At 43.9% G+C, this 14,492-nt stretch overlaps 1 protein-coding gene across 3 annotated transcripts in view; it reads left to right on the forward strand.

The window, feature by feature from the left end:
* The window catches only part of dars2 (aspartyl-tRNA synthetase 2, mitochondrial), a 42,074-nt gene that overhangs the window by 14,568 nt on the left and 13,014 nt on the right, over positions 1 to 14,492 (forward strand). For all 3 annotated transcript variants that reach the window (XM_034104042.2, XM_034104039.2, XM_034104040.2), the window contains 4 exons: positions 4,595 to 4,664; positions 8,100 to 8,279; positions 10,933 to 11,040; positions 11,126 to 11,188. In XM_034104042.2, the coding sequence (XP_033959933.1) occupies positions 4,595 to 4,664; positions 8,100 to 8,279; positions 10,933 to 11,040; positions 11,126 to 11,188 (421 nt within the window). The remainder of the gene's footprint in view (positions 1 to 4,594; positions 4,665 to 8,099; positions 8,280 to 10,932; positions 11,041 to 11,125; positions 11,189 to 14,492) is intronic.

The following is a 14,492-nucleotide window of genomic DNA, read 5'->3' on the forward strand; positions in this document are numbered from 1 at the left end:
TGACAGCGGCACAGCAACACCAAACATGGAGCAGTCTGCTTTATCCACCAACACAAGAACACTAGTCCAGAACCAGCAGCAGAAGGACCCGCTCTGAATCACTCCGTGTCGCTGCGGCACAGGGATTTATGTTTTTCAAAAATAATCGCGTTGCAATCATGTCAGGTTTTTGGTGGATTTAATTAAGTCTTGGATTGCAGAGTATGAATGTCCTCTAGCAATTTTCAGACGATATATACGTGTGTAAAGTTTGTGAAGGCAGGAGGAAAAAAGCTTCCGCGATCACCGTCTCCTCTCCGTTCCTCCAAGCCCCGCCCCCTCCCTGAAAATAAAAATAATGACTGACAGGCTGATAGTGACCCGATAGAAACTTTATTATTCACTTAATCACTGAGATATAATGAAGCTAACTTAATCTCATACATTCATGGATTCATGTAACAGTAAAACAGAGAATGTGAGTGTGCACCCACATGCACTATTTTAGTTTGTATATGCTGTTGTAAATCCTCCTGGTGTCTGCTGTGTTCAGACTCAGGTCCTGTGTGTGATGCCTCATTCAGGACATTCAGTGTCCTTTCTTAACAGAAGACCGTGGCTAGAAGCTGCAGCTCGACTGCAGAAGCATTAGCTTTTTGTTTTTGAGGATGGAACAACTTCACACACAGATATAGGGAGGCTAGACCTATACAATTCATTTATTTTGGTTTATAAATTAATGTCAAGACATTTATGTTATTGATTTCTGAAGCACTTTCTAAATAATAAAAAGAGAGTTCATATGTATTTACTGCATGTATGCATTGACGAAAAATAAGCCATGTGCAGTAATATAGAAAATCGAGGATGCAACGCATTGGTATGCATCGTGATGCATCGGGATATCGAATTGAATCGAATTGTTGACAGGATAATCGTAATCAAATCGTGAGACCAGTGAAGATGCACAGCCCTACTGTTGTATTCCTTGAAGTTGGTTATTTAATACTGGACAAGTGCTCTCATAATGACTATTAGAATCATTTGTTGGTATTGATTGAATATCTGAGCTGCATGTGCATTGGCACTTCTTTTTGTTTACAGCCAGGCACAGGCAACCATTTGCTGTACTTAATCCCAATTGTACATTCACGTTACCGACTCCTACATATCCACTTTGACACACTTCACACATGACACGGACATTTTTAAGAAACCTTAAATAAAGGAAGGTTTCATTTTGCACCTTACTCCTGTTGTCCATCTCTTTTATGTTATGGCTTGACTCTGGGGAATCTAGCCATAACAGTATACAGTATATGAGCATAGTAGATGTATCATTTATCTGTAGGCTACAAGGGTGGCCCGCATGCGTGGGCGGCGGCCCGGTGTGTGCGGCGGCCCGGTGTGTGCGCCGGTGCGTCTGAACGTCCCGGGCTGAATTTGTGTCCCAGTCCGCCCCTGCCGCTCAGTCAGCTTAGTTATCTGTTCTTTGGCACACTCTCTGCCCCGAGGAGCAGCGGAGTCCGGGCGATGCTGCTCCTCCAAGGAAGAGACACATGTTCCACTAAGCCAAAAAAACGATATCCGGTCACAGAGATCTGCTATTTTAAAGTAAGGTCAACACATATCGACCCTAAATATAGTCTATATTAAGAACAAAAAAAGTCTTAACATATATATCGTTTTTTGTAAACATATGACAAATGTGCGAGGGTGATGACGTCAGAGCATCGTCCTATCTACCGGGCTTAGCCCCGGACAGCCCCGGCTCAATTTAACCCCTGGGTATTTGTGAGGGAGCTCCTATATGGCATTAGCCCGCTGAAGCTCACCAACGTTTAATATATTTCATAGTTCAAAGTTTTGTCAATTGTTTTGTTTATTGGTCAAATTGGTTTCTACTGGTTTCTGAAGAGTTTTACTGGAATGAAAGAGCGCAGTCTACAGAAGCAACAAAGCAGCATACTGCATTAAACCTGACCTTGCAGTGTGAGAAAAAGTGCACACACCCAAATGTAAACAAACACTGAAATATAATGAAGAAAATGCAGAGTTGGAGAAGAGCCAAAGACACGGGAGCCATCGCTGGAGACATTTTCTTTACATGGCTGACACTGAGGTGCTTCTGGGTCATTTCACTCCGTTTGAAACCTTCCTAAGATAAGGGAACATTTGAATGCAACCTTTTTGTTTGTGATGATCTGCACATGCTCATCACTGAAAAATACTTATGTGTTTGATATGTTTTAGCTTGTTTCCTGTATTTGATAGTCAGATACCACTTTTGTCGTTATTTCAAATGATTTGTTGTTAAACCTAGAGTATTATATACACTATTATACACATTTTATATTTGCACTTCAACATGCTATAGCCAATATCCCAGATGGATGTAATTATCAACATTCAAATCAATTCAAATAGCTTTATTAGCATGATCATAATGACATACTGAATTGCCAAAGCTTAGTACAATTGCGACATCTATACATAAATATACATTTGAAATGTGCCGTTAAGTTCCTAAACTTTTTTGAACAAATGCTAATATAGCATGTTTTCTTTACAGGGAAAACAATATACAGTGGGGCAAAAAAGTATTTAGTCAGCCACCAATTGTGCAAGTTCTCCCACTTAAAAAGATGAGAGGCCTGTAATTTTCATCCGAGGTATACCTCAACTATGAGAGACAGAATGAGAAGAAAAAAGATCTAGAAAATCACATTGTCTGATTTTTAAAGAATTTATTGTTGGCAATGACAGAGGTCAAACGTTTTCTGTAAGTCTTCACAAGGTTTTCACTGTTGCTGGTATTTTGGCCCATTCCTCCATGCAGATCTCCTCTAGAGCAGTGATGTTTTGGGGCTGTCGCTGGGCAACACAGACTTTCAACTCCCTCCAAAGATGTTCTATGGGGTTGAGATCTGGAGACTGGCTAGGCCACTCCCGGACCTTGAAATGCTTCTTACGAAGCCACTCCTTCGTTGCCCGGGCGGTGTGTTTGGGATCATTGTCATGCTGAAAGACCCAGCCACGTTTCATCTTCAATGCCCTTGCTGATGGAAGGAGGTTGTCACTCAAAATCTCACGATACATGGCCCCATTCATTCTTTCCTTTCCACGGATCAGTCGTCCTGGTCCCTTTGCAGAAAAACAGCCCCAAAGCATGATGTTTCCACCCCCATGTTTCACAGTAGGTATGGTGTTCTTTGGATGCAACTCAGCATTCTTTCTCCTCCAAACACGTCTAGTTGAGTTTTTTACCAAAAAGTTCTATTTTGGTTTCATCTGACCATATGACATTCTCCCAATCCTCTTCTGGATCATCTAAATGCTCTCTCGCAAACTTCAGACGGGCCTGGACATGTACTGGCTTAAGCAGGGGGACACGTCTGGCACTGCAGGATTTGAGTCCCTGGCGGCGTGTGTGTTACTGATGGTAGCCTTTGTTACTTTGGTCCCAGCTCTCTGCAGGTCATGGACTCGGTCCCCCCGTGTGGTTCTGGGATCTTTGCTCACCGTTCTTGTGATCACTTTGACCCCACGGGGTGAGATCTTGCGTGGAGCCCCAGATCGAGGGAGATTATCAGTGGTCTTGTATGTCTTCCATTTTCTAATAATTGCTCCCACAGTTGATTTCTTCACACCAAGCTGCTTACCTATTGCAGATGCAGTCTTCCCAGCCTGGTGCAGGTCTACAATTTAGTTTCTGGTGTCCTTTGACAGCTCTCTGGTCTTGGCCATAGTGGAGTTTGGAGTGTGACTGTTTGAGGTTGTGGACAAGTGTCTTTTATACTGATAACGAGTTCAAACAGGTTCCATTAATACAGTTAACGAGTGGAGGACAGAGGAGGCTCTTAAAGAAGAAGTTACAGGTCTGTGAGAGCCAGACATCGTGTTTGTTTGTTGGTGACCAAATACTTATTTTACCGAGGAATTTACCAATTAATTCATTAAAAATCCTACAAAGTGATTTCCTGGATTCTTTCCCTCATTCTGTCTCTCATAGTTGAAGTGTTCCTAGGATGAAAAGTACAGGCCTCTCTCATCTTTTTAAGTGGGAGAACTTGCACAATTGGTGGCTGACTAAATACTTTTTTGCCCCACTGTAGGTGGCTCGGGGTGTTTGTATTTGCCATATGTGATTTCTCCACATGCTTTACCATTGCCACGCTCTGGTTGACGACCCTTGAAGCTTCAATGTGGCTATGGCTACTTTTGTGAACATTCAATGCTGATTCCTGCATCGTCGTGCACCCTCGGGCAAATCCGTTACTCATCTTAGCTTTTCTACAGATGTCGCAGAACGTTTTGCCATCTTCCCTCCTCAGCCACTTAAACTCTTGCTCCCACTGAACCCGGTACTCCCGCTTGAACTCCGTGCACTTGCTTGCCCCTCTGCCGCTGGCTGAACGTTGTCAGTTTTAGTCTTACTGGCTTGTCCTTCATCCTCCACCGCATCGATCCCTCTTTTCACCTCGTTTATCCACACCATTTACTGGGCTTATTAAAAAAGCTTGCCCCACTGTACTTTTTGAACATGAACTAGAAAGTTGATGGAAAGAAAAAGTGAAGGTGAGTTATAACATCCTTTGTCTTCGCTGTGTGGCAGGTACTTCCAGGTTGCTCGCTGCTACCGAGATGAAGGCTCCAGACCAGACCGGCAGCCGGAGTTCACTCAGGTAGGACGGAGGACACAATGCACCCACACAGCAGGACTTATGTTGAGACTATACTGTTCTTTTTATTTCCTTAGTGGTTGGTATTTCAGCCAAACATTTCAAATCTAGTCAGGGAACTTACCAAACTGTCAAATCTAAGTACTAACCTGTGTACATACATGCTGTTTGTACACAGGTTGCTACCTCTGATACAACTCACAGGAGTGTTTCCTAAAAAAAGCACGCCTCAGGATGGAGGAGGGTCACATCGTCATGCCTGTAAACCGTTAATATTACAGTGACTTCAACAATCCTCTAGAAAACTCACTACTTAATTATTTTAAGGAACGAAAACTACCTGAACACCGCAGCATCAGGAGAAAGACAACCAGACCGTTTGCAGACCTACATATAATACAATAATAATAATATAATAATACAATTGTCCCAAAAAAAAGATAGTAGTGCAAGCTCAGGTGTTTAACAGTCTTATGGCCTGTGGGATGAAGCTGTCTCTGAACCTGGTGGTGTTAGTCCGGATGCTGCGGGACCGCCTGCCAGACGGCAGCAGACGGAACAGTTTGTGGCTGGGGGGATGGGGGTCTTTGATAATCCTGAGGGCTTTCTTCCTGAGCCGCTGGGAGTAGAGGTCCTCCATGGATGGCTGCTCCGTCCTGGTGATGTTCAGCTTCCACCACCCTCTGTAGAGTCTTACGGTTGAGGGCGGTGCAGCTGCCGTACCAGGCCGTGATGCAGCCAGTCAGGATCCTCTCTATGGAGCACCTGTAGAAGGTCAGGATCCTCTCTATGGAGCACCTGTAGAAGGTCAGGATGCTCTCTATGGAGCACCTGTAGAAGGTCAGGATCCTCTCTATGGAGCACCTGTAGAAGGTCAGGATGCTCTCTATGGAGCACCTGTAGAAGGTCAGGATCCTCTCTATGGAGCACCTGTAGAAGGTCAGGATGCTCTCTATGGAGCACCTGTAGAAGGTCAGGATCCTCTCTATGGAGCACCTGTAGAAGGTCAGGATCCTCTCTATGGTGCACCTGTAGAAGGTCAGGATCCTCTCTATGGAGCACCTGTAGAAGGTCAGGATGCTCTCTATGGAGCACCTGTAGAAGGTCAGGATGCTCTCTATGGAGCACCTGGAGAAGGTCAGGATCCTCTCTATGGAGCACCTGTAGAAGGTCAGGGTCCTCTCTATGGAGCACCTGTAGAAGGTCAGGATCCTCTCTATGGAGCACCTGTAGAAGGTCAGGATCCTCTCTATGGAGCACCTGTAGAAGGTCAGGATGCTCTCTATGGAGCACCTGAAGGTCAGGATGCTCTCTATGGAGCACCTGAAGGTCAGGATCCTCTCTATGGAGCACCTGAAGAAGGTCAGGATGCTCTCTATGGAGCACCTGTAGAAGGTCAGGATCCTCTCTATGGAGCACCTGAAGAAGGTCAGGATGCTCTCTGTGGAGCACCTGAAGGTCAGGATCCTCTCTATGGAGCACCTGTAGAAGGATCCTCTCTATGGAGCACCTGTAGAAGGATAGGATCCTCTCTATGGAGCACCTGTAGAAGGTCAGGATCCTCTCTATGGAGCACCTGTAGAAGGTCAGGGTCCTCTCTATGGAGCACCTGTAGAAGGTCAGGATCCTCTCTATGGAGCACCTGGAGAAGGTCAGGATGCTCTCTATGGAGCACCTGTAGAAGGTCAGGATGCTCTCTATGGAGCACCTGTAGAAGGTCAGGATGCTCTCTATGGAGCACCTGTAGAAGGTCAGGATCCTCTCTATGGAGCACCTGTAGAAGGTCAGGGTCCTCTCTATGGAGCACCTGGAGAAGGTCAGGATGCTCTCTATGGAGCACCTGTAGAAGGTCAGGATCCTCTCTATGGAGCACCTGTAGAAGGTCAGGGTCCTCTCTATGGAGCACCTGGAGAAGGTCAGGATGCTCTCTATGGAGCACCTGTAGAAGGTCAGGATTCTCTCTATGGAGCACCTGAAGAAGGTCAGGATTCTCTCTATGGAGCACCTGAAGAAGGTCAGGATCCTCTCTATGGAGCACCTGTAGAAGGTCAAGGTCCTCTCTATGGAGCACCTGTAGAAGGTCAGGATGCTCTCTATGGAGCACCTGTAGAAGGTCAGGATTCTCTCTATGGAGCACCTGAAGAAGGTCAGGATTCTCTCTATGGAGCACCTGTAGAAGGTCAAGGTCCTCTCTATGGAGCACCTGAAGAAGGTCAGGATCCTCTCTATGGAGCACCTGTAGAAGGTCAAGGTCCTCTCTATGGAGCACCTGTAGAAGGTCAGGATGCTCTCTATGGAGCACCTGTAGAAGGTCAGGATCCTCTCTATGGAGCACCTGTAGAAGGTCAGGGTCCTCTCTATGGAGCACCTGGAGAAGGTCAGGGTCCTCTCTATGGAGCACCTGGAGAAGGTCAGGATGCTCTCTATGGAGCACCTGTAGAAGGTCAGGGTGCTCTCTATGGAGCACCTGTAGAAGGTCAGGATCCTCTCTATGGAGCACCTGTAGAAGGTCAGGGTCCTCTCTATGGAGCACCTGTAGAAGGTCAGGATCCTCTCTATGGAGCACCTGTAGAAGGTCAGGGTCCTCTCTATGGAGCACCTGGAGAAGGTCAGGATCCTCTCTATGGAGCACCTGTAGAAGGTCAGGATCCTCTCTATGGAGCACCTGTAGAAGGTCAGGATCCTCTCTATGGAGCACCTGTAGAAGGTCAGGGTCCTCTCTATGGAGCACCTGGAGAAGGTCAGGATGCTCTCTATGGAGCACCTGTAGAAGGTCAGGATGCTCTCTATGGAGCACCTGGAGAAGGTCAGGATGCTCTCTATGGAGCACCTGTAGAAGGTCAGGATGCTCTCTATGGAGCACCTGTAGAAGGTCAGGGTCCTCTCTATGGAGCACCTGTAGAAGGTCAGGATTCTCTCTATGGAGCACCTGTAGAAGGTCAGGATCCTCTCTATGGAGCACCTGTAGAAGGTCAGGGTCCTCTCTATGGAGCACCTGGAGAAGGTCAGGATGCTCTCTATGGAGCACCTGTAGAAGGTCAGGATCCTCTCTATGGAGCACCTGAAGAAGGTCAGGATCCTCTCTATGGAGCACCTGTAGAAGTTGCAGAGTATGTTCGTGTCCATGTGGAACCTCTGCAGGTTCACTGTAACTACTGTGCATATGACAATAAAGCCTTTGAATCTTAAATCTGGTCAGATGGAGGAAAAGATCATGGTTTGTGTCATGGAACATATACTTATGTTAACCAACGTTACGTAGGATAAATTACTTTAACTCTACGTACGTAATTTAAAATAACTCAATCTTGACTTTTCACATGGGACATGAAAAGCGCTGACCTGGGTGAAAATAGCTAACTGCACTTGTTCCTGGTTTGTGCCTAGACTTTAGGAGTTAGTAAGAGTTCTGATGTGTTTTCCCATCATCTCTCTCAGGTAGACATAGAGATGTCTTTTGTGGAGCAGGCAGGCATCCTGGCCCTGGTGGAGGGGCTGTTGGCTTACTCCTGGCCTGCAGAGAAAGGTCCCGTCCAAGTTCCTTTCCAAACCATGACGTATGAGGAGGCCATGCGGGACTACGGTGTGGACAAGCCTGACACCAGGTTCTGCATGAAGGTGAGTTGTTTGAGTTTTATTTACATGTGTTTGTTTCTGAAATCCTCCTTGATGCCTAGATGTCAGAGCTGACAACAACGTGACTTCAAGTTAGTTAGTGTGTACTTCCTGTCAGCCTGCTTCTGCTCTTACTGTTAGTGTTTACTTCCTGTCCGTCTTCTTCTAGTGATTCATCTGACATCCAGTGCTCTGTCTTTTAACCTCTTTCTTTCCCTTCTTTGATCCTCCTCAGCAATGGGCATTAGTTTGCGTGGCAGTAACCTCTGAAATGTCCAAATTACAAATGAGTATTCAACTCAGCCGTGTAACAATTACTAATATTACCCTTCTCACTTAATTGTATTGCTACGACTGGAGATGAACCTTGTTTTTCATATTTTGGATCATTTGGACTCGCAATTATAAACTAAGTTCACAGCTCTGCACTGCAGCTTTTAAATAACAGCTTTGATGTGGTCTCAAACACAAAGCTTGCCAACATGTCTCCAGCTGGTTTATTTGAGGTGAGATAACATGGGGCTTACGTTTGGGTAATGTCCAATGCTTGTTTTACACATCCTGGATCTCACAGGGAGTGTCCAGGCTGCACTGGGTCACACAGGGGGTGCTGTTCACTGGCTCTGGGAACTCTGGTGAACACAGCTAGTGTTCATGGGACAGAGAGGAGCACTACCGGGCAGAACATGTGAAATGTACAAAGAACCGTATTGTTCATCTAGGAACACTTCTCCAGATATTAGGAGATTACTAAAGTAAGGGGCTATAAATGAGTTTTTAATTTTGTATGAATAAAACATATTTTTGGCATTTTCAACATGCTCTGTATTAGGGCTGTGCATCTTCACTGGTCTCACGATTCGATTCGATTACGATTATCCTGTCTTCGATTCGGTTCGATATCCCGGTGCATCACGATTCATACCAATGCGTTGCATCCTCAATTTTCTAGATTACTGCACATGGCTTATTTTTCATCAATGCATACATGCAGTCAATACATATGAACTCTCTTTTTATTATTTAGAAAGTGCTTCAGAAATCAATAACATAAATGTCTTGACATTCATTTATAAACCAAAATAAATGAATTGTATAGGTCTAGCCTCCGTGTGTGAAGTTGTTCCATCCTCAAAAACAAAAAGCTAATGCTTCTGCAGTCTAGCTGCAGCTTCTAGCCACGGCCTTCTGTTAAGAAAGGACACTGAATGTCCTGAATGAGGCATCACACACAGGACCTGAGTCTGAACACAGCAGACAACAGGAGTATTTACAACAGCATATACAAACTAAAATACTGCATGTGGGTGCACACTTACATTCTCTGTTTTACTGTTACATAAATCCAATGAATGAAAGATAAAATTAGCTTCATTATATCTCAGTGATTAAGTGAATAATAAAGTTTCTATCGGGTCACTATCAGCATGTCACTCATTATTTTCAGGGAGGGGGCGGGGCTTGGAGGAACGGAGAGGAGACGGTGATCGCGGAAGCTTTTTTCCTCCTGCCTTCACAAACTTTACACACGTATATATCATCTGAAAATTGCTAGAGGACATTCATACTCTGCAATCCAAGACTTAATTAAATCCACCAAAAACCTGACATGATTGTAACGCGATTATTTTTGAAAAACATAAATCCCTGTCTGTGTCTCTGAGCCGCAGCAACACGGAGTGATTCAGAGCGGGTCCTTCTGCTGTGGGTTCTGGACTGGTGTTCTTGTGTTGGTGGATAAAGCAGACTGCTCCGTGTTCGGTGTTGCTGTGCCGCTGTCACGTCTGTTCCCTGATCTCTGCGTCACCGACCGATTTGATATTAAAGTGACAGAAAAAACGTTATAGTAAAGCCGCGGCCGGAAAATCAGGAAGCAACGTTACTACTCTATAACCGATTATCTTCCGTCACTGCATCGAGACCGAATCGTCCACGTCCGCATTGCAATGCATCGTAGAAACGATTATTTTCAACACCCCTACTCTGTATTGTGTTTGTATTATCTGATGAACAATCTATTACTGTGTGAATATGTAATGCTCCAAAAAAATAACTGTTTGTTCTGCCAAATCTGAGATCAAGAAGAGGTGAAGAAAGAAGCCTGTTGGATTACAATGTTTTATTTACCAGAGCCATTTTAGTTGTTGACCTATAGTGATGGAATTTGCGTTTGAAAAGCAACCTATGTTCCACATTGAAACACAACAATTATTTTAAAGTTTTATGTTTTTTTTAAACACCGTGATACTCAGTGTTTTGTATTAGCTTTTTTAATTTGTTAATGTTATGATTTTCTCTTTTTGTCGAATCAAATGTATTACATGTACATTTGTGTGTTTATGATATGTGTTCTGTTTGATTAATAAACAGGGCTGTACTTGTGACGGGGCTCTGTTAGAGCAGAAGCATGGGGGTGAACTGTACCTAACTGTATCTGTTATGAATTACATTATTAAGACTTAAAATACAAAATTGTATAAATAATAATAATTCTAAGAAATGTTACGTTATTTCCAATTGAGCCGTAAGAGCCCAATGAGTGGTGTTTTTAACCATGAATTCATCCGTTAATAATCAATTATGACAGTAGGTGTATGTTCAGGACGGTGTGAACATGACTGTGGAGTTGTCTGAATCTCTCTCTCTCCGTGTCCAGCTGATGGACCTCAGTCCAGTTTTCTCATCCACTCAAGCAGAGTTCCTCAGATCAGCTCTCAGCAAACCAGCAGGCTCCGTTCAGGCCATCTGCGTCCCCAGTGGAGCGGTGAGGACAAATACTGTGCATACATTGTGAATTACAATGTGACCATGATTAAAAACAAAAATGTGTTTCTTGTGTTTGACTACAGAAACTATTTTCTGCTAAAGATTTGGAAGAACTGAAACAGACTGCTAGGACTCTGTTTGGACAGGTAGGTTTCTCTGATTTTTATCTAAATTACTTTTTTCTTATGATTTAAAGAATGAATAATAGATCAAGTAGATTATATCACAAAACGGAAGAAATGGGGATAAAATTAGAGGAAATAAAAAGTTAGTCACCTACATTGTTTCAAATGTACAAGGAATCTTTATGAAAAGTGTCTTTTATGTGTAAGAGTATACAAAAGGAAAAGTATTGCTGTGCACTGAAGAAGTCTATCCAGTTGTTGAGATATTTTAGTCTGGACCAAAGCGTGGCTAATATTGCCATTCTTAGAGCAAAACTGCTAAAGCGGCTAAAAACAATAGAACGTACGTAGTGGTATGTACGGAAGCCCCGAGATGACAGTGAGAAAAACACATTCTGGTGATCCATTGCCTAACCCCTAGATTCCACCGGGTCCGTCTGCGGCGCGTTACAGCTGCGCCGCGGTTTTGGTCCGGCCTCCTCCGGCGTCATACCCTACCGGGCGCGTTTCAGAAGCATTTCAGAAGCAGAGCGTCTTGCCTGCCGGCTTGCAGTTTTTGTTGATTTGGGCATATTTTCTGGACAGGCTACTTCGTACAGACAAAGTTAATAATAATAATAATATTCCAGTTATAAACGACATGAATCAAAGATGTGTTGCTGTATTTTAGTGGTAAAAAAATGCATTCATCATCATAATTATTCTATATATATAATTTACACAGTGCCTGTAAACCGGAGGAGAACGCTGGCATTTCTCCTACTTGAAAGACTACGGAGGGATAGGGTCTGCAAAATTAGTTTGTGTGTTTCGCTATATATGCTCTGAACGTTCCACTTCCTGCCTGCCCGACATTACCTTACCGCTGCGTCGCGTCGAAAAATAGACTTCAATCCTATTTTGAGCGGAGCCCAGCGGCGAGACGCTTCTGGGCCGTAACACGGCGCGTCTGGTGGAATAGCACCCATTGACTAGAGTGGCCGCAATCCTTGCGGACGCCGCGGCGCGGACGCCGCAGACGGACCCGGTGGAATCTAGGGGTAAGCCTGATCCAAACAGTTTCCTTCTCCTGTGTTTATAAACACAAGCCAAGATAATAGTTATTAGTTTATTTAAAAAATGATCTTTGAAACATATATTGATATGATTGAAACACATGAAAAAGAAAGAAAGTCATGAACAGTTATGTACTTGGTAAATTTGTATAGGCCAAACCTTTTTCTTTTTTTTGGCAAAGCCTTTTTTTGTGTGTTTCACAAATTAACATTTATGTTGAATGATTTAGAAATAGAATCAGGTTTTTTTATCCTGAAAGAAGTAATTGGATCAGACCTAAAAAGGGATCTCCATATTATTTTTTTTGTTTGCCCCTCTTCCATATTTATGCTAAAATAACAGCATACCAATATTTCACCTCTCAAACCTCTGTAGAGTTTGAAAGGTATTATTGTTTCCAACCCCAGTGTTTCCACATTGTCTCTTTTCTTCTTAAAGGTAACCTATTATGCAAAAGTGTCAGAAAATACAACCCTCTCTCTTTTCCTTCTTACATACATCTCTAAAAACGGGGGCACAACGGAGCTGATCCAGATTTGCTGCGCTCATGACTAAAATGTGGGCTGGCTTTACATTGAACTCCTGGCAATGTCCCACCCACGTCCCAACTATTGTCCCCATATACAGTCGCTAGCTGAATCCCCTCCCTCAGCTGTGTGTCTATGTATTCAGCCGGATGTCTACGAGAGGGACTTAGAGTAAAGTTGATATATATATATATATATATATATATATATATATATACAGTGGGGCAAAAAAGTATTTAGTCAGCCACCAATTGTGCAAATTCTCCCACTTAAAAAGATGAGAGAGGCCTGTAATTTTCATCCTAGGTACACCTCAACTATGAGAGACAGAATGAGAAAAAAAAATCCAGAAAATCACATGATTTTTAAAGAATTTATTTGCAAATTATGGTGGAAGATAAGTATTTTGTCAATAACAAAAGTTAATCTCAATACTTTGTTATATACCCTTTGTTGGCAATGACAGAGGTCAAACGTTTTCTGTAAGTCTTCACAAGGTTTTCTCACACTGTTGCTGGTATTTTGGCCCATTCCTCCATGCAGATATCCTCTAGAGCAGTGATGTTTTGGGGCTGTCGCTGGGCAACACGGACTTTCAACTCCCTCCAAAGATTTTCTATGGGGTTGAGATCTGGAGACTGGCTAGGCCACTCCAGGACCTTGAAATGCTTCTTACAAAGCCACTCCTTTGTTGCCCGGGCGGTGTGTTTGGGATCATTGTCATGCTGAAAGACCCAGCCACGTTTCATCTTCAATGCCCTTGCTGATGGAAGGAGGTTGTCACTCAAAATCTCACGATACATGGCCCCATTCATTCTTTCCTTTCCACGGATCAGTCGTCCTGGTCCCTTTGCAGAAAAACAGCCCCAAAGCATGATGTTTCCACCCCCATGTTTCACAGTAGGTGGTGTTCTTTGGATGCAACTCAGCATTCTTTCTCCTCCAAACACGTCTAGTTGAGTTTTTACCAAAAAGTTCTATTTTGGTTTCATCTGACCATATGACATTCTCCCAATCCTCTTCTGGATCATCTAAATGCTCTCTAGCAGACTTCAGACGGGCCTGGACATGTACTGGCTTAAGCAGGGGGACACGTCTGGCACTGCAGGATTTGAGTCCCTGGCGGCGTGTGTGTTACTGATGGTAGCCTTTGTTACTTTGGTCCCAGCTCTCTGCAGGTCATGGACTCGGTCCCCCCGTGCGGTTCTGGGATCTTTGCTCACCGTTCTTGTGATCACTTTGACCCCACGGGGTGAGATCTTGCATGGAGCCCCAGATCGAGGGAGATTATCAGTGGTCTTGTATGTCTTCCATTTCCTAATAATTGCTCCCACAGTTGATTTCTTCACACCAAGCTGCTTACCTATTGCAGATGCAGTCTTCCCAGCCTGGTGCAGGTCTACCATTTTGTTTCTGGTGTCCTTTGACAGCTCTTTGGTCTTCGCCATAGTGGAGTCTGGAGTGTGACTGTTTGAGGTTGTGGACAGGTGTCTTTTATACTGATAACGAGTTCAAACAGGTGCCATTAATACAGTTAACAAGTGGAGGACAGAGGAGGCTCTTAAAGAAGAAGTTACAGGTCTGTGAGAGACAGACATCTTGTTTGTTTGTTGGTGACCAAATACTTATTTTACCGAGGAATTTACCAATTAATTCATTAAAAATCCTACAAAGTGATTTCCTGGATTCTTTCCCCCCATTCTGTCTCTCATAGTTGAAGTGTTCCTAGGATGAACATTACA

This window comes from Pseudochaenichthys georgianus, chromosome 17 (assembly GCF_902827115.2).
Source record: "Pseudochaenichthys georgianus chromosome 17, fPseGeo1.2, whole genome shotgun sequence".
NCBI classification, from domain to species: domain Eukaryota; kingdom Metazoa; phylum Chordata; class Actinopteri; order Perciformes; family Channichthyidae; genus Pseudochaenichthys; species Pseudochaenichthys georgianus.